Genomic DNA, 25,374 nt, shown 5'->3' with positions numbered 1-25,374 from the left:
ACAGTGAGACACATTTGCTCCTAGCAGCACCAATCTTCTTCAAGACGAAGATGGGCATCGAAGAGGCTCATTATGGAGTTCATTAGATGAACTGGACATGCAGAATCCACAGAGAAATGAACTTGCCTAAAGGTGAGACAGTCCTTTGGGGTTCCTGCTTCATGAAAGAGTCTGCTAGACATTCTGCAGGACACAGAAAAAAAATGACTGACAAACTGCCAATATAGGCGGAACTGTATTTGAAATTTCCTGCTTCATGGAAAAGTCTGCTGGATACTATGGGCCAGTAGGCTCCAGATAGATGCCCCAATGGTACAGAAAAACTTTGTCCAGTCAGTGAGATGTCTCTGTCAATTCTAGAGTTTTGGAAGTTGCTTACAATGTACTTCCTGTTTACTTAGGTTAATATATCCTTCTGGAGTCTTTGATGGAGTTGAAGAATTTATAATTATAGCTTTCCTTAGTTATGGTAAAAGATAAAGTAGATATAAATATTGTAACTGTAATTCTTGTTTGATACCTATTTTGTTATATGTAATTTTACTATGTTAAAGTTTAAACCTTCCTTTTTATTTAAACAGAAAAGAGGAGGTGATGTGAGAGTCCCCTCTGTGTGCTGTGATTACCATTAATGAATAAAGAAACTGCTTTGGACCTATAGTAAGGCAGAACTTAGGTAGGCAGGGAAAGCTAGACTGAATTCTGGGAGAAAGAAGGGCAGAGTCAAGAGATGCCATGGAGCCACCACCGGAGATAAACATGCTGAAACTTTGCTGGTAAGCCACGACCTCATGGTGATATACAGAGTAATAAAAATGGGCTAATTTAAGATGTAAGAGTTAGTCAATAAGAGGCTAGAGCTAATGGGCCAAGCAGTGTTTTAATCAATACAGTTTCTGTGTGGTTATTTTGGGTCTAAGCTAGCTGGGCTTCAGGGAAGAACAAGTGGCCTCCTTCCAACATACACCTTTAATCCCAGCACTGGGGGGGGGGGGTGCAGAGGCAGGTGGATCTCTGTGAGTTCGAGGCCAGCCTAGTCTATAAAGCAAGTTCCAGGACAAGCTCCAAAGGTACACAGGGGAACCCTGTCTTGAAAACAGAGTGGACAGGGAGCCCAATTACCCTAGAGTTTGACAACTTGCCAGATAAGAAGCAAGAAATCCAGCACAATTAATCACATCTGTGGGAAGGCTGATAACAGTTCATCCCATTTCCTGTTCAGGCACTTTTTAGGTACAAACAGCAGTTAAGGTCTGAATGTCTATAGCCCTGGATAGGGTCTCATTCCTTTCTCTAGAGATGGCATGGAGTCTTGACAAAACTTAACTTGGTTTACTGGGAACATATCCTTGCCAAGGGTGGCACATGAGTTTATTCCAGCACTTGGGAGACAAAATAAACTGAACTCCAAGGATGCAGGGCCTGACTTAACGAACAGAGTTGGGAGCCCTGGCACTCTTGACACTTGAGTGGAGGGCTCTGTCGTGGGACTGTCTTGTGCACTGAGGTGCTTATCTGACTGAAACAACAAAGCACCCTCTCCTAGCCACTGCTTGGTGCCAGGGCCCGGGTCAAACCCAAGGGCAAAGCAAAGTGTGCTCTGATGGATCCACGCAGCAGGGTTTCAGGGGCAAGAACAGAGAAGCAAGCCAGCCTTGCCCTCCACCTCAGCCTGCTTACCTTTCGTTTGTTGACATCGTGAGCTGTCCTCTGCGGTCAGCTTTCTTGATAAGATTTTCTCATGGATCGCAGGTAAACTAGAAGACTTCAGGGGAGCATTTTTTTTTAAATAAATAAAGTTAGCAAAACTGGTATGAGAGAAATACTTGCACTTTGGCTCTACCTCATCCTTCTCAGTAAAGGATCATGAGTAAGAAGAGCTTTTCTGGCCCAGCTTCAGGACCACGGCAGAGGGAAGCGGGTCAGAGGGGAAAGTGCGAGGGATGATGTGGAGTGGGTGTCAGGCAGTAGTGGGATGTCACTCAGCTGCTAATGATCTGGAGCAGTAACTGAATATCTTTGCTCCCTGGAGTTCCTTCAAGATGAAGGCAGCTGCCACATGCGATGTTCACTGTGGCTCCCAGACATGGCCACTTCTAAGCAGTCTGGCAGAGCATGGCCTCCACTAACGTTTCTTTGAGTAACTACTGTGGTATCTGCTGCTTGCCAATCACAGAAGAAACCTAGTCCCTGCCTTGAAGCACTCCCAGATAAGCAGGAGGCTTTCCTAACAGTGGCTCAAGCTAGAATCTGCTCTCCCATAGAGTCGTGCTAAGGCTCAGGAGTCTTGACTTCTCCCATCTTCGGGTTTCTCTCTAAGGAGACTGTCCTTAGGGACCAAGATGGCGGCCAGAGCTCCAGGCGCCATCTTCACACTCCAGCAGGCTGGCTAGGGAAGGAAACAGGAAGGATCCCATAAACCGCCAGATGCAGGACTGTGGCATGGACTTGTACAACGGCAGCAAATATCCTAAGTGTGACAACAAATGGTGGGGAGGAGCCTTGAATCACGGGTGACGTGGGGTACAATGGTAGGGAGGGCTGAGGGAGAGGAGCCTGAATCACCGCTAATGTGGGGTACAATGGTAGGGAGGGCTGAGGGAGAGGAGCCTGAATCACCGCTGATGTGATTAATTAATACAACTTTTATGAAAATTAATTTAGAGGTTTCTCAAAAAAATTAAAACTAGAACTACCATATGACCCTCACTCCTGGGCAGATACCCGGACAACTGCACACCTGCCACACAAACACCTTTGCTGCCGCTCTATTCACTTCAGCGGGGAAATGGAAGCTACCCAGCTGTCCAGCGATACATGAACGAACAATAGAAATCTGGTCTGCCCTCTCATTTCCAGTAATTGACCAGTCCACAGTCTCAGATTTAATTCCTGCCTCAACTTCCCTCACTTACAAAGCTCTATACTCTCTGTTCCCCAAGTAGCTCTATCTCTTTTCCTTCCCTCCCTCCTTCCCTCGATTCCACTCTCCCTTCCTCCCTCCCGGCTCAGGCCTTTGTACAAGTTGTTCCTACCTCCTGGAAGGCTCTCAATTCATCTGGTTCCTTTTCCCAATAGCCCCTTGGGCTCTCAGCTCACCGGCACCTGCTGGGTGCCTTCTGTCACATGCACCCTCTTCCTCTCCACAACCCAGGTAAAGACTCACACTGCTCTCCTCTCTGCACCCCCTCCCATGCCTCACAGCTGCCCGAGACATCAGACAGAATAAGCAATGAGAGGAACTGGTGTTTTGGACTCTGGTGCCCAGGAGGACTGCAGACAGGAGCAAGCACTTCCTGAAAGATACAGAGAACACCCAGGACAGCTGGGCCCTCAAGAACACTGTTTTTGAGACAGAACCTCACAGTGGCCTGGAGCTCAATGATTGGACTGACTGGCCAGTGATTGCTGGCCAGGGATCTGTCTGCCTCTGCGTCCCCAGCACTTAGGTGACAGGCACACACCACCACACCTAGTCTTTTTACATGGGTTCTGGGGATTGAACTCAGGTCTTCAGGTTTTTATCACCACTTTATCAACAGAGCCATCTTCCAGCTCAAACTCCTCTTTATAGACGCTGCCTTCTGCCATCTTTAAAACTCATTAAAGGGGCGGGAGACTTGACTGAGTCTTTGACGGGTTTCTGGGAGCCCTGATTTATAACTAAGTCACAGAACAAGCGGATCCACTACAGGTCCTCGGTGCGTGAGCAAGACAAGGGCAGATGGCAAGTCGGTCTTAGAGAAAGTACGGGTTGGTATCCTGAATTCTGGACTCTCAGACAGTCGGCTGCCACTGAAATGCATGTTCTGAATGCAGCCAGCTGCACTCACTGAGCAGATGGGGACTGTCTGCTCATGGTGAGAGGCTCTATTGCCAGTACATCCAAATACTCCCTCTGTCCTGGTTTGCCATTCAAATTTCAGCTGCTTTCAAGGTTCCAGGTTTTGATTATTTCTATTTCCAGGACAGAAGATGGGAACTCTCAGCTGGGTTCTTGCAATAAATGTCAGAAGGCTTTCTGTGTTTCAGTACAAAGAAACCTATTTGTTTTGGGCACAGTGACTGGCAGTGCTCAAACACTGACAGTTGGCCTTAGCCATGCCTATTCTGCCTGTGCTTGGGGCAGGAGTGATAAGAGATCTCCATCGCATGCTAAGCACAGGGCCCAGAGCTTCCAAAGGGTGACCATCATGAAGACATCCTATGAAGTGCCTTCTTGGTGGCAGGCCTACCTTTGATGATAAAGGAGTCCAGACAGTGACAGGAGACAGCCCCTCCCTCATAGAGCTTACATACTAGCAGAGGGAGAAGTTCAACCAATAACAACAACAAAAAAATACCCTCAGTGAGAATGGAAGACCGTTACAAGAGGCACATGGAGTATGGAGGTGGGTTGCATCATCTCTGTGCTGAGGCCCAGGTAGTAAACACATGGCATATAACCTGGCATCAAGCCTCATGCGGTGTCCAATATGGGCACTCGGTCATCAGGAAAAGGCATGTTGACCTAGAGCTTCAAGATCAGTGTGGACATGGCCATGGTCAGAGGGATGCCCAGAGCACACGGATGCTCAGAAAGGGGATTGAGCTTGCTTCATCAGGAGCATCCTCTAGAGGGGGCCAAGAAAAACAGCTCTGAGCGTGGGACTGAAGGGGATCAGCAGCCACTGTAAGCTGCATCTATAGTGCCGTAGCAGGATGTTTGCCTAGCAGGGTCTAGATTCCACTCTCAGGAGGGATGGGGAGAGAAGGGAAGAAGAGGGTGGGGGGAGACACAGACAGAGATGAAGGACTGAGACCCAGATGTGAGCCTGGAGCCATGAGCCTACACATCTGGGGGTCAACCTGGACTCAAAGGCTGGGTCTGCTCCTCTCACGTTTCTGTGGTTGTCCCCCATGCTCCTTCCATAAGTGGATAATCTGGAGCCTAACAGACCCCTCTCTGAGCAAATGGAGTAGAACAGATCAGAGATATGCCTTCCATAGATGGCCAAGGTGCTCCAGGAAACCCAGGGTTGTAGCAGCTTCGGGGGCCCTGTGTAGTTCAGGGTCCAGGTCTGCTTACCGGAAGACGATGGAATTTCTTGTTTTTGTTCTGTTCTGCCTTCTGCATGGAGGTTTTCTTAAAAGTGAAGAGGGAGAACTCTCTTCCTAGGAGACAGAAAAGCTGTTCTGTGGTGTCTGGCCACTGCAGGTGAGCTCGTGGGAGAATTGTCTGTATTCTGTCAATCATATTTTAAATAAATGCTGATTGGCCAGGCAGGAAGTATAGGCGGGTCAACCAGACAGAAAGTAGAGGCAGGGTGATGAAAACAGGAGAATGCTAGGAAGGAGGAAGCCCATTCCTCCCAGTTCTGCCCAGGCCACCAAAGAAGCAAGATGTGAGCTGCCCTACTGAGAAAGGTACCGAGGCACGTGACTAACATAGATAAGAATAATGGGTTAATATAACTTATAAGAGCTAGTAAGACGCCTGAGCTAATGGGCCAATCAGTTTATAATCTTTTTTTTTTTTTTTTTTTTTTTTTTTTTTGAGACAGGGTTTCTTTGTAGCTTTTGGTTCCTGTCCTGGAACTAGCTCTTGTAGACCAGGCTGGCCTCGAACTCACAGAGATCCACCTGTCTCTGCCTCCCAAGTGCTGGGATTAAAGGCGGGCGCCACCACCGCCCGGCTCAGTTTATAATCTTATGGAGTCCTCTGTGTGATTTTCTTTGGGGTTTGCTGGCTGTGGGGTACCGGACTGGATGGAAACCCAAACAAGTCAGCCCTCATGTTACAGAATGGCAGGCCCCTCATGTTACAGCCAAAGACAATCCTAGAAGCATTGGTAATAGTGGAACCAGAAACAGAACTGGCCCCAGGCAAGCATGGGCCTCTGCCAATGAGGCAGAGCTGATGAACCAGCAGAGAATAATGCCTACAAGGCCACATGTGCAGGGCACGGTGCACAGATAACAAAACAAAGTCACAGTGGCTTCACAGGAAAACTAATCCCGGACTCCTACAAAACTGAGCCAAGTCCCAAAGAAAATGGTTTTATTTGTTTGTTTGTTTGTTTTTAAGACAGTATTTCTCTGTGTAGTCCTGACTTCTCCTGCTGGGGACAGGGTCTCTCTACTATGTAACTCTGGCTGTTGACAGACTCGGCTGGTCTCAAGCTCACAGAGCTCCACCTGCCTCTGCCTCCCAAGTGCTGGGATTAGGTGTGCGCCATCACACCCGGCCCCCTGCCTCCTCCTCACTTGTTTTGTTCGTTTGCTTTTGAAATAGGGTCTTACTATCTAACCCTGGCCCTGAAATCTATAGGGTCCATGTTGGCCTTTAATTTGCAGTCCTCCTGCCTTGACTTCCCAAGTGCTGGGATTAGAAGCGTGTGCCACAAGGCATGGCTGGGTTAAAAGTCTGAAAAGGAAAATCCCAGTGCTGGAGAGATGGCTCAGTGGTTACAGCACATTCTGCTCTACAGAGGGTCATTCTCAGCATCCACAGGGTGGCCATAAACATAAGTAACTGCAGTTCCTGGGAACCCAACACTCTCTTCTGACCTCTGTGGGCACCAAGCACACGCATGTGGCACACAGACTGACATGCAGGCAAAACACTCACACACATAAAATAAATCTAAACAAAATTAATAGAAAAAACAAAACAACAACAAAAGTAGAAGAAAATCTAGGACTGGGGTGTGAGCCCTGCAACCATCAAAAACTAAGAAAAACTACCAATATGGCAATACGACAAGTTGTTAAACCTTCAATGCATCAAAACAAAAAATAGTGAGCATAGCTAATCCTTGGATGCAGAAATAAAGACAATTTAAGAACTGGTTTCTTTCTTTTATTTATTTTTTCCTCCCCACTTAAAAAAAAAAAAAACAAACCCTGGTCTACAGAGGAGTTCCAGGCCAGCCAGGGATACACAGAGAAACCCTGCCTGACCCGTTGCCTGAGGAAAGCATGTGTTTGCTTAGGACAGTGACAGAGGCAGGGTCTGGTCCTGGGAAAGCAGGGGCTGTTACGATTTCCAGACTGACGCTGCAGCCAGGCTCTTCCGTGGAACCCCAAGACGAGACTAAAACTTCACCTGCACCTGGCTCAGTTGCAGTTGCCTTAACCACAGCGTCTACACCAGTGGGTTTCCCTCCAGCTGTCTGAAACATTGACCTTCAAATCTCAGTGTGGACGTCTTGCATGGCCAGTGTCAGGGGCTATCTTGGCCCTACTCCATGTGGCCTCCATGCCCTGTCTCTACCCAAGGCAGTTGCAATTCACATGCTGGGGCTCAAGCGCCTGCTTCTGCCCTTGGATAGGGAGGAGGGGCAAGGCTCACAGGCCCAGAGACAATCTCAGCCCAAGGCCTGGTCACAGACACGACGTGACGTGACGTGACCTTCACAGACTCTTAAACTAGCCACCAAAGTGAAGTAGCAACGCCAATGAACTGTAGTCAGAGTGCTCACAGGGTGGTTGACAAGTGGACAGTAGAATTTTCTGCTCTGTAATTGACCAGGTTGGTTTCAAACTCCTGTCTCGGTCTCCTAAGTGCTTGAATTGGAGGTGAATGCCACCAAAACATGTCTATGACATGGTATGGGGAGGGAAATAGAAAAGTCGTGACTGTGCAAGTTACTCCACTGCCATCAGTGTCCTCAGTGGTGACTCGCATGTGTCTCCTGTGGTTCACTTGGCTGTCATGAAGATGAAATAGCACCCAGAGGTTCCAGCAGGTCCCAGGCACCAGTAAACTCCTAGGTTCCTATTAACTAGCTTTTCGAGACAGGGTTTCTCTGTAGCTTTGGAGCCTGTCCTGGAACTAGCTCTTGTAGACCAGGTTGGCCTCAAACTCACAGAGATTCACCTGCCTCTGCCTCCTAAGTGCTGGGATTAAAGGTGTGTGCCATCACTGCCCAGTTTAACTAGCTTTTCATATTCTACTGTATGACATACAGACTGGATAGAGTATAGAACACACAGACCTCATAGACAATTCTAGAACATATAGACCCAATAGAGTATAGAATGCACAGGCCTCATAGACAATTCTAGAACACACAGACTGGATAGAACATAGATGATACTAGCATATACAGACCTGACAGAGCATAGAACACAGACCTCATAGACAATATTAGAACATACAGACCCATACAGTATAGAACACACAGGCCTCATAGATGATACTAGAACACAGACTGGATGGAGTATAAAATACACAGGTCTCATAGACAATACTAGAACACACAGACTGTATAGAACATAGGATACACAGGCCTCATAGACGATACTAGAACATACAGACCCATACAGTGTAGAACATGCAGGCTCGTAGATGATACTGGTACACACAGACACACAGACCTGATACAGTATGGGAGAACAGATAGACAGGAGGGTAGATTTGCGTGTTTGCTTATAGCTCTATGGGTGGAACTCATGGTCTAGGCAATCCTTGTGACAGAACTGGGTGTCCCCAGCCTTTCTACCAAATGTAAAACTCTACTCCCCATATTCAGCGACACTGGTATTGTATTCATTTGATGGCTAACCTGGAAGCCTATGAGAGAAAACCTGCTGCGGACATCAGTGCCCTGGTACTCTGCCTCGGTTACACTGTGGCTGGACTGTGAAAGGGGCAGAAGGGACAGGGCTGGAGCTGGGCGCTTACCCTTTATAAGTCGACTGCTGTGTAACATCAGTTCTTCTCTCCGGAACCTCTCCGGATCCAGCTCCGAGTAGTCCCAATTGTCATAGCTCTTTGGGCAAGGATACGTCCCTAGAAGAAGCCAAGAGGGTAACAGACACTTCCACTAATGAAAATGGAGCAGAACAAGGGGAACAGAGGCCTCGAGTCTCCCTGATGGCTTCAGGGAACTGGAGATCTGCTACCAGCATTATTCTGTCCTTGTCACTCCCGCTCTGGAAAGTTTCCTCACCTGAAGAATTGGGACAATACCACCTGCCGTGCCACTTTCTGTTGCCTGGGCGTGTGACCCCATGACAGCGCTAATGAAGACATTGCAGCTGTCCAGTTTCCTGTTTGCCTCCCATGGTTCTTGCTGAACAAAGAGTTTCCTTCCCCAGGGGCAGGGGCTAGGGCAGTCAGTCTGCATCCCCAGGGCTCCCGCTGGACCGGGCAGCAGTGAATAACTGCTCAGCGAAGGTTCTTCAACACACTCAGGCTTAGTGCCAGAAATGATGCTTCCAAGGGTCACTGGAGAAACGTGAGCCACTGTGCGATGCTGCTGCCTCCACTCGGCAATAGGAGACAGGAGGTTTATTCCTGGTGATTAGTTAGGCAAAAGCAGGACCAGGGAGAAGCAGCAGCAGGAAGAAGGTAGGAAATGAGAGACAGGTTGCCACAGTGACTCAAGACCGAGCTTTGGAGGGGAACAACTCTGGGTCTAAAGCACGACACTCGGTTGTTTGCTCTTGAACTTCTTTAACCCTTCATGTTCAGAGGGCTAAAAGGGTGTGAAGCGAAGAGTTCACCCAGCAAGTCCAAGGCTTAGAAAGGCCGGCAAGGCTAGGCCTTGGCTAGTGTCTGGGAACACAGCCAGCAAACAGCTCCTTACACTGACACAAAACTACTTTTAGTGAGTGAGCTATTCCTCCTGGGCTGTCCGTAGACAGCGTGGCTTGGCTAAACGCCAGCTTTCCAGAACTGAGATCCCAGATAGACGGAGGAGTCTCCAGGATGACCCTGAATGAAAACCTTGGTCGTGAATCTCTGATGTGCTTCTCCTGGGCAGAGACATCACATACAAGTAGCTACCTCTCCCTGGCAGGTAGGTAAATGGGCGCCGTGCAGCTCTCCGTGGAAAGGAGGGAGTGAAGACCAGGCAGCCTGCACAGGGGTCCCCCAAAACATTCTGCTCCTCCTTTGTGATCCAGCCATGTTTCCTACTGGATGCTGTAACGCTTAGCCATGGTGACAAAGCTTTTTATGAGGCAGTGATCTTGTCGTACTTCTTGCTCCCAACATAAATGTCAAAGTTGCCTGTTTCACACAATATCTGACCAACAAAAATCCTCACAAAAAAACAATAGCATTCAATGACCTCAGGAAGGTTCTATGCTGAGATAGGGAAGTGGGGGAAAGGAGTGAAGATATCTGGGAAAGCCAAGGTGGAGCTGGCGCAGTATGTGCTGAAGTGGACTGTGGGGCCACCTGGGTCCTGCTGCTCTGGGGTCCGTGGCATATGGATAACTAACAAGGCTGAACTGACACTTGCTGCCTTGCTCCCTGCAGACGTGGTGGGGCACAGGCTCAGGTCAGGCGGCCATGTCTCAGAACTGCCTACAAGGAAAGGGGAATTGGGACTGCAGCTCAGTTCACTCTCTCGCATTCTCATCCTCTATCTCTCCCTCCCTTGCTCCTTCTTTCCCTCTTTCTTGCCCTCTGGTGTTTTGAGATAGGTCTAAGTAACTCTGGTCGGCCTGATATTTGTCATATAGCCCAGGCTGGCCCAAACTCATAGCTTCTGCCTCCTGAGTGTTGGGACTGCAGGTGTGTGCTATCATGCCCAGCTTTAACTTTGTTTACAGTTCATTTTGGCTGCTGTATTCGTGATTTTTTTTTTTTAAGGCAGTGCCTTGCCTTGAATTCAGGCTGGCTTTGAACTCACAAACTCCCTGCCATAGCCAGGGATGCATATACTCAGGTATGCAGCACCAAGCTCAGACTCCACTGATAAGGAAAGAACAGGAAGGCTGTCTTGATGCTAGGCAGTGGAAAATACACCCAGCCTCTGGTGGGAAACATTTTGCACCACCTTCCTTCCCTAGTTGGCAGGAAGCTCTTCCCCTCTCACCTGAGATCCACAGGCCCATGGTGTTACAAATTTCTGACTTGAATTCATGGGTGTTGAACCAGGACTGGGGGAAGCAGCAGCAGAAGCTGGTGTACAGGGCTTTGCTCAGAAGCAATGGGAGCCTCTGGGAGGAAACAGAGCTCAGCATCAGTCCCAGTGTCTCTGCCCTCAGAAAAGAGGCCTGGCTGAGCCAAGAACAGATGACCAAATTCCTTCCCAACACCAGGCTTCCTTCCTTTCTGTCTTGGGCTGCTTCCCCCTCTCCCCATCTCCAGGTGTCACTGAGGACACTCCTCAGGAACCAGACTCTGCTCAGCCAGCAATCTCTGCCTTCCCAGCACACCTCCTCAGTGTTCTAACGCTCAGTGCTTCTGTACTCTGCCCAGAGCACAGCCCGGGAAACAGCAAGATATGGAAATATATACACTGCATACGCACTCATCTCCCTATGACTATCTACCCCAAACAGGATCAACTGAGCTTTGTTTGATAAGGTCTCACTATGCAGCCCAGGAATTTATGTGAATCATCTCTCTGCCTGCTGAATGCTGGAATTACAGGTGTGAACCACTATACAGGCTAAGAGGGGGTCTTCTCTTCTCCGTGTGATGCTGGAGACTGAACTAGGATCTCACGCATGTTGAGAAGCACTGTTTCAGGACAACACCCCCAGCTCCAGGGAGTTCAATTATTGTTTTTATTTCTGTTTTGATTTGTGACTAAACTTTTCTCCTATCCATACTTTTTCCTCAGTGAATTTCTCATTTATGTACTTTATCCAGGGATCTATGAAATGTCTGTAGTTTTTGGAGCCTGTCCTGGAACTAGCTCTTATAGACCAGGCTGGCCTCGAACTCACAGAGATCCACCTGCCTCTGCCTCCCAATTGCTTGGATTAAAGGCGTACGCCACCATTGCCTGGTGAGATGTCTAATTTTTTTTAACTGTTTTAGACTTGAATGTTTTGTGATACTCACTTTTATGAGTGCCTCTTCATAGTGGGACCTGACTGTCCTGAACAACAGGAAGGCGTAATTTCGGGCTATTCGGTCAAACAGCTTGTTTTGGATCTCCTTGTTTGGCTGCCAGGTGAGAGACAGAGAATTATCAGCATGCCTGCTGCAGCTGTCAAGGGGCCTCCCTGCTTTCTCTTTCTCATTTGTTGTTTTATCAGAGATGGCCTCACCAGGAGACCCCAGGCTGGCCTTGAATATGCACCACCACACCTGGCAGGGGTCTGTGATTCAGGCAAAGCACTGAAGTCTTACTGGCTAGAGCAGTGGTTCTCAACCATGACCCTTTACCTCACGCTGTGATGACCCCCAATTTACACTTGTTTTCAATGTTACGTCATAGCTGTAAGTTTGCTACTGTTATGAGTTGTAAGGTAAATATCTGATATGTGACCCCTGGAAAAGGTCATTTGAGCCCCCCACCCCCACCCCTGCAAAGGGGTCACAACCCTCAGGTTGAGGAATGAGCTGTTTGTCTGCCGTCCATATTTACACAACGCGTATGGAGTGTCAGGGAAGGAAAACTCCTAAGTCTGGGCCAGGAGGTCCCACGTTCTCCTCTCACCCCTGTCCTGGACCCGCTACTTAGCAGCGACCAACTGCTCAAGCTCAGGGGAGCTAAGGTTCAAGTACGTGGGTGGGGCAAGAGTAGGGAGGGGAGAGGCTGAATCTGCAGAGGTGACTCACTGGAACTTAGGACTTGGTCCCATAAGAAGGCAAGACCAGTGAGGGAGGAGACACAGGTTCACATTTACCTGGTACCGTTCATGAAATAGCCACCAAAAGCTGTCCAGCCAGATGGCGCTCAGGAAGGGAGAGGATAGAAACTTCTCTAATTCTCTGTCTAAACAGTAAGACTTGAAAAGAAATGAAGTTTACATTAGTATCGTGGCCATTGTTATTATTACTGCTATTGTTGCTCAAGACAGGGCCTCACTATGTCCCCTGTACCAGGAGCTTGTGATTCTCCTTGTCCCAACCTCCTGAGGGCTGAATCGCTAGCAATGAAAACAAAGAAAGAAGCTGGACGGTGGTGACACACACCTTTAATCCCAGCACTCAGGAGGCAGAGGCAGGAGGATCTCTGTGAGTCTGAGGCCAGCCTGATCTACAAGAGCTAGTTTCAGGGCAGGCAACAAAGCGACACAGAGAAACCCTGTCTTCAAAAACCAAAACCCAATAAATAAATAAATAAATAAATAAATAAATAAATAAATAAATAATAAAAACAAAGAAAGAAAGAAAAAACCCTAACCTTTCAGTGAGTCTCACGATTTTCATGGCCCTGTGCTAAGTGACATTACATTTTCTCTTAACCTGGCTAGAATCTCTGAGCACACGTTATTATCACACACTAGGAAACTGAGGCTCCATAGTTCAGGACACTGAGGACCACAGAGCTCAAAGGACTTAAAGTAATATGGCCAGCAAACGGCAGAACAGTACTAGGAACCCACAACTCTAGAGGGAGTCACCAGGCATCTGTGACACAAGGCAAAGGGCAGAGCCACGAGACTCTGCCGAATCAGTAATAAATATACTTAAGTCAAAAATGAAAACAATTGGGGAGGAGCTTGGACGGGACATTAACCTGGGCTTCTGTCCAAATGACTGGGGGGAATAAAAGATGCTTTTCTTAAAAAAAAAAAAAAAAAAAAAAAAGAAAAAAAGAAAACAATTACACACAAACTCAGAGAAGCAGAAGTTTCAACTTGTGCTCTCCCCACCAAATAGCATATACGACTGAGGGACGCCTGTGTGTCTGCCGCTGGATCACACACCTTCGGGCTTCATCTCACTCAGGCGGGACTCAGCACAGGCAGGCAGAGGGAAGGAGAAGGAGGAAAAGGGAAGGGAAAAAAAAGGAAAGAAGAGAGATAGAGACAGGGAGATGGCTGGGGGCATATAGCAGTGAGTACAGTTGCCTGCCATGCGCATCCCGGGATTGGAGGGAGGGCTGACAAGTTAAGGCCCAATGATCAGAACCATTTGGGGGGAAGAGATCATGCAGCCATAAAAGATGAAGAGGCCCAGCCACAGGGTCACCAAGAGCACTCTGACAGTCTTCCTTCTGCAGACCTCCACAGAGCTGTCACCTGCCTCTGGCATTGCTTCACCTAAAGCGGGAAGCATCTTGGGGCATCATCACTCTTCCCTCCAGAGCCCTGTGCACGAGCCTTGTTGGGGAATACTCCACACCCAAAGCAGAACTGTTCTGACTGGAAAGTAATAGAAGTCAGGCTGACTGACGTGCACAGAACAGTTGAGAGCAGCAGATAGCCCACAGACAGACATGTATATATGAAGGTACTTGCTGCAGTTGGTTTTTTTAATAGCACACATGATCAAAACACACTGCAAGGGCTGGCAAGAGAGCTCAGGATGTAAAAGCACTGCTGCCAGCACTGACCTGGGTTCTGCCCCTCCCGCAGAGTCCTCTGCCTTGGCAGGCACGCCTATACAGCTGGAGTGAGCTGGCTCCCTGCTCTCTCCCTTACCTTGCCACTAAGCGGGTTTTTCTCAGACCGGATCACATTGCCCACCATATCGCAGAAGTCCACGCCATTGGGAAGCTTGTTGGGCTTCGTTTCATCAAACGGGGGGTGTTGGTAAAGCTCTGCCAGCAGGTTTTTATCTGCTCTTTTCTGACGAGAAAAAAAAGCATACTATGAAAATGGGATCCATCATCTCGACAATTTAAAACAAGAACATGCCTTCCCCTCTACACACGGTGCAACTCCTAGACAGGGAGTAAACAGAGCTCCCCGACCCCAGCACCACTCCCCGACACCTGCTGCATCAGCTCCGCTTTCCTTAAAGCTCTGAGCAAAGACTTCCAAATACATTTATGTTAACCCTCCCCCCTCCCACCTGTCTCTCCAACACATACACACTTTTATGTCCAAGTTTAGACACTTAGCCTTATTCTAGATTTCTTCAGGGTGTGTGTGTGTGTTTATGTATGTATGTATGTATGTATGTATGTATGTATGTATGTATGTATATGTATACTGTTCTCAAAATTATCATGTAAACTGCTACAGTTTAGTTGACTTCTCCCTCATTACATTCAATATTATTGTCATTAATATCTCAGAGCACATAGTCCTCTGCCTCTTTGTGTCATTTATTTAGCATGATTTTCAAGACAGGGTTTCTCTGTGTAGCCCTGGCTGCCCTGGAATTCACTCTGTAGACCAGATTGGCCTTGAACTCAGAGATCTGCCTGCCTCTGCCTCCCAGTGCTGGGATTAAAGGCGTGCACCACCACTACCCAGCTAGCATGATTTTCTTAAAACAGTAATATTTATCGAAGGATGTAACTGTCTCAATATATGACATTACTTAATATATATCATTAAATTAAATTTTATAACCAAATGCAAACATGACAGTTGATAAGAAAAAGATGGGGCAATGCAGGAAAGTGGAATGAGGGCTGTGACTGCCATCAGCCCACAGCACCTACTGACACGCTGTGCGGGGCTAGCTGTTTACTTTTATAACTTGGCCATGGGAGGGGACAGTGAGAGAAGAGCTTGCTGAATGACTGTGCTGATCCTGAATCAGAGGTCACCCTGTCATTTACTCCATATGCCACCTCAGGCGGGACATCTATGCTCAGACACCATCAATGGCGTGTAAGGCAATTTCACCTCAGACCCAACCACCAGGCTTTGTGTTGTTTAGGAATTTACTGAGTTAAAGGTGATAAAAAGATAATGGAAATAAGAGCAATCAAGATGGGTCAGCGAGCGAGGATGCCAGAGACTAGGTCTGATGACGCGAGATCAAACCCGGGAGTTACAAGGTAGTTAGAGAACTGGCTTCTAAAGTTGTCCTCGGGCCTCCACATGTGTGCCACGGCATGTGCACTGCCCCCCCGTACACACAAAATTAATACAGTAAATTATTTTTTTTAGAAAAGATAATGCATTGTTTCCTAAGGCTTTCAGTACAGGTGATCTGGATAGTTTAAATACCCACTTTTGAGGTTCTTTTTGAAATTAAAAAATTGCAATGTTGGAGACAGAACCCAGGGCTTTGTGCATGCTAGACTAGCCCTCTACTCCTGAGCCACACCCCCAGCCTGAGCCGTGACTCTTGACGAGGACAGCTGTCATGGGACTGACACAGCAACAGAGCGGGCTGGCCTTGGGCTGGAGAGCTGAGTGGAGAGCTGTGCCTGTCCTTTGATGTGCTGCACGGCCCTGGACCATCATCTCAGCTTCCTGGCACATCCGCAGTCATCACCATAACCAGCCTGGCTGGTGAGTGGTGACATGGGACCCTCCGTGGAGAAGGCACATGGAGTTGTGTGGCGCCATGGCAGTGTAACTGGAGGACTCTCTCTAAGCGGAGACGCCTCAGCTCTAACAGTAACAGACACAGGGCTCTAGGACACTCTAACTGCAGAGGCTGGGTTCAGCTCTGCCCTTTCAAGAGTGACACGAGCAATTCTAGAATTAAAGTATTGCCAGATCTTTGAAAAAGTGAACCCTGCCTTTCTCTGTGAGTCACTATCTACGCACCAAATCTTCCTTCCCAAAGAATAAAACCCGTTTCGTTCATGGTAGAAACCATTGGTAAAGCAACATGGCACTGGGCTCTTACCCTTTTTGTCAGGATCACCTTGGCGTTCCGGAGTTCTGAACCTTTGCAGGATATCGGTGACTCTTCCTTTGGTCTCCTGGCTGAGAATGGAGAAGTTAAAATGAGGAGCGGTGGCTGCACCTGCTACCGGGAGCTAAGACTGCTGGAGAGGGCTGCCTGGTGACGGTCAGACTGCTGGGCTGGCCTATCTGTTCAGAAGCAGCAGGGAAGACAAGACTCTGCACCAGGAAAGCTCCTCCCCAGCGGGACTCTCCTGGGTGTGTGTGTGTGTGTGTGTGTGTGTGTGTACGGCACCACCAGGTGGGGCTTTATAAAGAAGCAGGGATCAAAGCACCTGGTGCGATGTCACCTAGCAGATAGCCCGGCGTGGTCCTGTCCCTCCCTCCTTCCTCGTGCAGTGTCAGGTCTGATGGAAGGCTACCACAGAGGAGGACAAAAGCTATCCTCAGGTAGAACTCTGGATTCTAACTCAACTGCATTTCAAAGATTAAAAATTAATAACTGGGGTTTTTCTCAGTGGCAGAGCAAGTGCTTGGCATGTGCAAGGCCCTGCGATCCATGCTAGCACAAAACAAAAATGCTGAAAAGGATCTAAACTTAAGAGAATAAAAAACCAGGCTGGAGAGATAGCTCAGTGGTTAAGAGCATTGCTTGCTCTTCCAAAGGTCCTGAGTTCAATTCCCAGCAACCACATGGTGGGTCACAACCATCTGTAATGAGGTCTGATGCCCTCTTCTGGCCTGCAGACATACACACAGACAGAATATTGTATACATAATAAATAAATAAATATTTTAAAAAAAAAGAGAATAAAAAACCAAACCCCACAAAAGCACTTTTCAGACTGAGAAAGGATTTTTTGCCTCTGTCTCCCAGGCTGCCGTGAGTTTTCTCTTTTAAAGACTTCTTCTCCAACTCATATTCCTCAATTGCCTTCAAAAATCAGAAGAAGAAAAAAAAAACAGGGCATTAGAGATTGATGCAAATCCAGGGAAGGGGTCAGGGGTCAGGGATTGGAGCTTTATCCTACTGGCATCCAAAGGCCTGAAACAGAGTATGTAGTCAAGTACCTCTTCTCTGCCCCACGGATGGTAGGGACCTTGGGCCATCGGTGTCACTGACATGGTCCCATTGTATGTCATCAATACAAATCTCATCCAGCACCCTTGCATCACGCTGTCCTCCTGGCTCCACTTCTGGGAGCACAGGATGCAGAGCAGGGTTCTGACTGCAATCCACAAGTACACACGTGCAGTCTTACCATAAGAAGGCAATAACCACACCTACCTTCCATGGCCTCTCTAAGGACCCGGGAGAAAGTATTTGGTGCATTTTGCACACAGCCCAGAGTTGTCAAACAGGTACTTACTAGGGGCTAACCTTGTCATCAGTCAGTCACCCTTGACCTCTCACCAGAGCCCACTGTATCTCTGATGCTCCCCACCCTCACCTTAGAAAAGGAAAGAAAAGGGAATGTCAGTGCCCTCACAATGTATTGCTTGTCAGCTAAGGGGCTAGCTGTGCTTGGATAGAGTTCTCTATGGAAGTGCTGGATGTGTCGCCCAGTAGAATGGGTTCCAGGATGGCGGCAGAAGTGACCTCACAGTCAAGCCTGGTGCATAAAGGCAACAGCAGATAGATCTGTGCACTCACATACACACTCGGTCCCTGTTGTGACCAGGGGCTCCTCTAAGTCCCAGCTAGGTCGGGCATGTGTTACATACAGCTCATCCGATCCCTATGGATGCTCTCAGGTAGGTGGATTATTGTGGGGCCTCTTACTTGATGTTGAGGCTCATTCCCTCCCGTCTGGCGGTCTTACTGGAAAGCTCCCAGTGCTACCCTCCCACAGGAGGAATACATGCGTACACAGAATCATCCAGAGAGCGTGTCCGCATACCCTTCTGCTATTCACAACTTGATTCCAATCCCGGCTCAGAGGTGGGTCGCGAACTGACGCTAGCAGTCCCCCCCATTCATAAAGAATGGCTCCGCTTGTATGAGAAGAAAATCGGGACCAGCAAGACGACCTTAGCTTGATTCCTGGGATCCACACGGTGGAAGGAGACCCGACTCCCACAAGCTGTCCTCTGTCCTCCATGTGTGCCGTGGCGAGCATCTATGTGCTCACATTCTCTCCCGCCTCTCTCTCTAACCACACTCATCCCACTGAGAAACTTCACTTCTAGGGCTTTATTCTGCAAATGAGCCCTGTGGTGGTTGATTTTTGTCTTCTTGACACAAACTAGAGTCACCTGGGAAAAGGAACCCTCAGCTGAGGAACTGCCTCCATCAGATCGGCCTATGAGCAAGTCTGTGGGGCATTTTCCTGACTGATGATTGATGTGGGCAGTGCCACCCTCGGCAGGTGGTTCTGGGTTGTATACGAAGGCAAACTGAGCTGGAGAGATGGCTCCCTGCTTTAGAGAACTTGTTGCTCTTCCAGAGGACCCAGGTTCAATTCCCAGCAACTACATGGAGACTCACAATCCATAATTCCAGCCCCAGGGGACCCAATACACGCAGGCAAACAGTCATACATATAAAATAAGATAAATCTAAAGGGAAGTAAGCCAGGCAGCTAGTAAGCCATGAAGAGCCAGTAGCAGTTACATTTCCTGTCCCCAGGTTCCTGCCTTGAGTGCCTGCCTTGGCTCTGCTCCGTGATGGACTGTAGCTGTAAGAGGAAACAAATCCTTTCCCAACCACGTTGCTTTTGGTAAGTGTTTATCACAGCAACAAGAAGCAAACTAGATCAACAGTCAAATGTTCACTACGCTCAAATGCTCACTACGCTCAAATGCTCACTACGCTCAAATGCTCCCTGCGCTCAAATGCTCACTACGCTCAAATGTTCACTATACTCAAATGTTCACTACGCTCAGATGCCTGAGAGGGGCTGCAGAGATGCTCAGCAGTTAAGAGCTCTTCCAGAGGACCGGGTTTAGATCCCTGCACCCAGACTCTCACAGCTGCCTGTAATTCCAGCTGCAGAGGGTTCAAAGTCCTCTTGGGCCTCTGTGGGCACCTGCACACACATGGCATATGTTCACACAGACACACACATCAATGTTTTAAAATACCATCGAGGGGCTGGAGAGGTGGCTCAGAGGTTAAGAGCGCTGGTTGGTCTTCCAGAGGTCCTGAGTTCAATTCCCAGCAACCACATGGCTCACAATCACCTATAATGAGACCTGGTGCCCTCTTCTGGCATGCAGGCAAACCTGCATGCAGAACACTGCATACATAATAAAATAAAATAAATACCATTGAGATATTTATCATTGGAAAATAAATTGATTATGCTCAATCCAACCTTTGGAATACCATGAGGCCACTAAAATAATAGGCAGGCCAACAGTACTGGCTGAAAAGAGTTCCCGAGAGGCATTTGTTCTGAAAATAAATCAATCAATGAATAAATTAGTAAGACAAAAGCAGGCTGTGAGAGAGCATTTATAGCATGATCCTGCACATGTACATATCTTAACCCAGAGGAATGTAGTGCCCGTAAAAATAACCTATAAACGTTCTGGAAGAATCCATGGCATAGGAATAGCAATGGGTACGTACCTCTAGGGAGGAAAGTTGGCAAGAAAAGGATGGCTTTCACTTTTCACTAATAAATAGTCTGTGTATTATAAAACTGTATGTATTACTCAGCTATTTAAACTTTTTAAAATATAAACAACAACAACAAAAAAAAAAAAACAGGTGTGTTGATACACCTTTAATCCCAGCACTTTATAAACAGAGAAAAGGGATCTCTGCGAGCTGGAGGTGCCTGGTCTACACAGTGAGTTCTGATTCACCAAGTACTACATGGTGAGACTCTCTCATTCTCTTTTTTTCCCCCAAGACAGGGTTTCCCCGTGTAGCCATGGCTGTCCTGGAACTCACTTTGTAGACCAGGCTGCCTCGAACTCACGTGGAGTTGCCTGCCTTTGCCTCCTGAACGCTGGGTTTCCTGGTGATGAGAACCTATCTCAAAGGAAAAAAAAATTTTTTTAATTAAATGCAACAGCTGGGCGGTGGTGGCACACGCCTTTTATCCCAGCACTCAGGAGGCAGAGGCAGGTGGATCTCTGTGAGTTTGAGGCCAGCCTGGTCTACAAGAGCTAGTTCCAGGACAGGCTCCAAAGCTATAGAGAAACCCTGTCTTGAACACTGTCCCCCCCCCAAAAAAAAATGCAAGAGAAAGAATGACACAAGAGCTGGAGTCCTCAGAAGCTGATACTGGGAAAGCTGGGGTGATCAGGGAGAAAAATCTGGAGGCAGATCATGAGGTTAGAGACACTTGGCAAAAAGCAAGATGCCGTGGTAGGAAGAAGAGTGAGAAAGTGGAGTGAAGTGACAGGTCGAGGGCCTGGATTAGACAGACCAAAAATGCAAAGAGCACTTACAGGAAAGGAGAGGAAGGGAGGGATGGAGGGAAGAGGGGAGGAGGAAGGAGAAAGAAGAGAGGAGGAAGAGGCGGGCATCACCACCAGGAAAACACTTTGCGCCAAAAACTCCCGGGAAAACTTCCCTTCCAACAGAGGGTGAGGGTCATCTAGTCTAAGCCTTCTCATTAGATCTGGAGATCTGTGTCACTTAAGAAAGGAACATGCTGGGGCTGGAGAGATGGCTCGGCAATCAAGAGCACTGACTGCTCTTCCAGAGGACCCAGGTTCGATTCCCAGCACCCACATGACAGCTCACAGTTGTCTGTAACTCCATTTCTAGTGGATCCAACACCCTCACACAGACATACATGGAGACCCTGTGCCATTGCTGAGGAGCTGCTGGGGCAGCGTGGATGAACAGAGGTGAAAACTGCAGGGGTCGCAGAAGCCAAGTCAAGATGGGCCACCATCCACCATCCTAAATGTACAATGTAAAACTCTAAAACCATAGCGGATAAGGTCGGAGCTCCCAAGTGACCCTGGGACTGACAGTGACTTTTTAGACATGGAACCAAAGGCAAAAGATGAAGTGGAAAGTCACTGACATTAATATCTGTCTTCCACAGACATTGTCAAAACAATGAAATGACAAGCTACAGACTGGGGTAAAATGTTTGCAAAAGGTATGCCCAATAAAAGATTTATCTAAATATAAAAACAAGAGAACTAGTAGCTCAACTTTTAAAGATGGGCCTATGACCTAGGAGACACCTCATGTTTTCATTCCCCACCCCAGCCCATCGCTGTGGTAGAATAATCTGATAAGAGCATCTTATTGCAGCTCACAGCTCAGGAGGCTAGCCCAGCACAGGAGGCTAGCCCTGAACAGGAAGCTAGCCCAGCACAGGAGGCTAGCCCAGCACAGGAGGCTAGCCCTGAACAGGAAGCTAGCCCAGCACAGGAGGCTAGCCCAGCACAGGAGGCTAGCCCAGCACAGGAGGCTAGCCCAGCACAGGAGGCTAGCCCTGAACAGGAGGCTAGCCCAGCACAGGAGGCTAGCCCTGAATAGCCAAGAGCTCACAGCAGCAGGTGCTCAGAGCAGCAGGCACATTGCATTCCCAGTTGGAAAGCAGAGCACGCAGAATGTGTGCCCAGTACCTCTTCTCCATTAACAGAGTCCAGGATTCCAGCATATGGGTGCCATCCATAGTGGGCAGGGTGCCCCACCTCAACTATATAATCAACACAGCTTCCCAAAGACATCAACAGAGGCCAATCTTCCAAGTTGGCCTCTCCCAGAGGCCAATCTCCCTACACTGTCAAATTGACAATTAACACTGAGAACCCCACCGAGCACTGGTGTACATGTCTTTAATCCCAGCACTCAGGAGGCAGAGGCAGACGGATCTCTGAGTTCAAGTCTGGTCTACAGAGCAAGTTCCAGGACAGTTAGAGCTGTTACAAAGAGAAACTCTGTCTTGGAAAACAAACAAACAAAACATTAAGAACCCCATTCTCATCAAAAAAGACAGAGAAAGCTGGGTGGTGGTGGCACACGCCTTTAATCCTAGCACTTGGCAGCAGAGGCAGGCAGATCTCTGAGTTCCAGGTCAGCCTGGTCTACAGAGAGAGTTCTAGGACAGCCAGGGCTACACAGAGAAACCCTGTTTCAAAAAGGAGGAGGAAATACAGGAATGATGAAAAAGCAATGAAAAGATGTCACACCCTGTGTTGTCAGATCATCGTGTGAAACCCTACCATACACCCACCAGGACAGCCAAGTTCAGAACACCAATACCACCAGGTGCTGGGGAGGATTCCAAGCACAGGAACCCCAGACCTCACTGGTGGAAAGACAACACCTTGGAAGGGGCTTTGATAGTGTGTCCTTTGGTATTTACCCAAAAGAGCTGCACTCATAGTGATAGCTTGCACAGGGATGTCCGGCTTTAGTCTTAGTTTCCAAAGCACGGGAGTGACCAATATGCCCAAGGAGGGGAGTAGATCAACAAACTGCTGTACATCCAGATAATGGGGTATTAGCAAAAGCTAGAAAGGAATGGGCTATCCATGGAAACCCAAGGAAGAACCTTCAAGGTGCCTTACTAAGTGACACCTGAAGCTACACTGCAGGATTCCAAGGTCACAACATTCTTTAGGGTTGAAACTACACAGACAGTAAGTAGGCCAGTGGCAGCCAGAGGTTGGGAGGGAAGGGAGACAAAGGGCGGTGTGCGTAGCTGGGGCATGAGGCTATTCCCCATGCACTGCAGAGGCAGATGATACACATCATTGCGCATGGTCCACACTCATCAGGAGAGAAGCCTAAGATAAAGTAGGGGGATCGGCAGTAATGCTAGGGGCAGGAAGGGTTTGCTGATTATAACTGAGGTATGGAGAGGTCGATGGGGCAGGTTACACATGTGTGAGGGTGGGGTGTACATATATATGTTCACTGCTAATTTAAAACTTCTCTTAAGAAGCAGCCTGTTGGAGCTGGAGAGAGAGAGGTCAGCAGTTAAGAGCTCCTGCTGTTCTTTGAGAGGACCTGAGTTCAGGGCCTTCCACATTGACTCAGAACTACCTGTAACTCCAGCTCCAGGAGATCCAGCGCCCTCTTCTGGCCTCCAAAAGCACCCATGCATATGTGGCATACACACACACACACACATACACACACGTAGGCGCGTGCACACACACATACATACATTTTTTAAAAATCAGCTAATTTTTTAAAAGTGAACTTTGAAACCTCAACTATACAAACATGTGTTTGGAGGGGTACAGAGCCCGCAGGGCACACCTTGAATGACTCTCCCTAGGGCCCTTTCTTCCCAAAGGCCTTGCCTGAGCTCCAGTTTCTGCTTCAACTCACCGAGAGGCTGACCCACAGGCTGGGGCCCAGGTCTATCTCAGTAATCTTCTGGTTCACCTGACTCATGGAGCCAATGATGCATGCTGGGAGGCAAGTTGCTAAGGAAACTCCAGGAGGCGAGCAGGCACCCATGGCAGAGGGGTCTCGTCGGCCGGGAAGGTGTCCAGGCTACACCATCTCTCTACTGACTCATTCCTTCTGTCAACATTCATGACTTCATCAAGTCTAAGTGAATCACTTTGTAAATTATAAATGAAAATTTATGAACCGGTGTGAGCACTCATCTCTGTGATTCCAGCATTTAGGAGGCTGAGGCAGGAGGAGTGCCATGAATTTGAGGCCAGCCTGGGCTTCATAGTAATCTCTGGGTTAGCCAGGGCTATAATGTATATCCTGTCTAAAATAAAAACAAAAAAAGAAAAAAGCAAGCAGACAAACAACGTCAAGAACAAAGAAGAAGGGTTCAGAGATGGCTCAGAGATGACTCAGAGATGCTCAGAGGTTAAGAGCACTGACTGCTCTTCCAGAGGTCCTGAGATCAATTTCCAGCAACTATATGGTGGCTCACAACCATCTGTAATGGGGTCTGGTGCCCTCTTCTGGCCTGCAGGGATACATGCAGGCAGATGCTGTATACATAATTAATAAATAAATCTTAAAAAACAGAACAAAGGGGCTGGAGAGATGGCTCAGAGGTTAAGAGCATTGCCTGCTCTTCCAAAGGTCCTGAGTTCAATTCCCAGCAACCACATGGTGGCTCACAACCATCTGTAATGGGGTCTGGTGCCCTCTTCTGGCCTGCAGGCATACACACAGACAGAATATTGTATACATAATAAATAAATAAATAAATAAATAAATACAGAACAAAGAGGAAGAGAAAAGGAGACTGAGGAGAAAAATAAGTGTTGTAGCCACCTTGTAAAGTACTAACCAAGGAAAAAGTTGTCCACACTGCATCCAGCCTCTCTGTTGGAGTCTTTTTTAAAAATTTACTTAGCTTTATTTTATTTATTTATTTATTTATTTATTTATTTATTTATTTATTTATTTATTTATTTTTGGCTTTTCGAGACAGGGTTTCTCTGTGGTTTTGGAGCCTGTCCTGGAACTAGCTCTTGTAGACCAGGCTGGTCTTGAACTCACAGAGATCCGCCTGCCTCTGCCTCCCGAGTGCTGGGATTAAAGGCGTGCGCCACCACCGCCCGGCTTTTTTTTTTTTTCCTTAGCTTTATTTTATGTGCATTGGTGTGAAGGTATCAAATCCCCTAGAAATGGAGTTACAGACAGTTGTGAGCTGGGAATTGAACCCAGGCTCTTTGGAAGAACAGCCAGTGCTCTTAGCCACTGAGCCACCTTTCCAGTCCCTCTGATGGAGTCTTGAGAGAATTCCTTTTCCAGTTTTGTTTGTTTCAGTTTTTGACAGGGGAAGACAGGATGTCTGTGTAGCGATCCCCCTGCCTCAGGCATGCGCCCCTGCACCAGCTTGCCTTCCAGTATTCCATGCAAGCATAATTACACTGTCAACGGATGCCTGGCTCACATCCATGACTTCTCTTCCACAAGAACGAGCCTGACGGCCACATAATAATGGGCCACTCAGAACACACACCTCAGCGAGCTTTCCTGTTGCTCTGTAAGCCACTTACAGCTCTCTCAACAAACAAAGCTGT

The 25,374-nt window shown here is 47.9% G+C and overlaps 1 protein-coding gene across 1 annotated transcript in view; it reads right to left on the bottom strand.

Annotated features, from left to right (window-relative positions):
* The window catches only part of Fam227a (family with sequence similarity 227 member A), a 55,308-nt gene that overhangs the window by 17,391 nt on the left and 12,543 nt on the right, over nucleotides 1–25,374 (bottom strand). The window contains exons 3-12 of the mRNA XM_057792252.1: nucleotides 23,702–23,808; nucleotides 17,305–17,374; nucleotides 16,442–16,521; nucleotides 14,326–14,472; nucleotides 12,583–12,684; nucleotides 11,792–11,896; nucleotides 10,815–10,938; nucleotides 8,669–8,776; nucleotides 5,069–5,154; nucleotides 2,326–2,389 (exon numbers count right to left, since the gene is read on the bottom strand). Of these exons, the coding sequence (XP_057648235.1) occupies nucleotides 2,326–2,389; nucleotides 5,069–5,154; nucleotides 8,669–8,776; nucleotides 10,815–10,938; nucleotides 11,792–11,896; nucleotides 12,583–12,684; nucleotides 14,326–14,472; nucleotides 16,442–16,521; nucleotides 17,305–17,374; nucleotides 23,702–23,808 (993 nt within the window). The remainder of the gene's footprint in view (nucleotides 1–2,325; nucleotides 2,390–5,068; nucleotides 5,155–8,668; nucleotides 8,777–10,814; nucleotides 10,939–11,791; nucleotides 11,897–12,582; nucleotides 12,685–14,325; nucleotides 14,473–16,441; nucleotides 16,522–17,304; nucleotides 17,375–23,701; nucleotides 23,809–25,374) is intronic.

This window comes from Chionomys nivalis, chromosome 17 (genome assembly GCF_950005125.1).
Source record: "Chionomys nivalis chromosome 17, mChiNiv1.1, whole genome shotgun sequence".
Lineage (NCBI taxonomy): Eukaryota > Metazoa > Chordata > Mammalia > Rodentia > Cricetidae > Chionomys > Chionomys nivalis.
The sequence above is the reverse complement of the archived record's forward strand: the minus strand, read 5'-3'. Positions and strand labels throughout refer to the sequence as shown.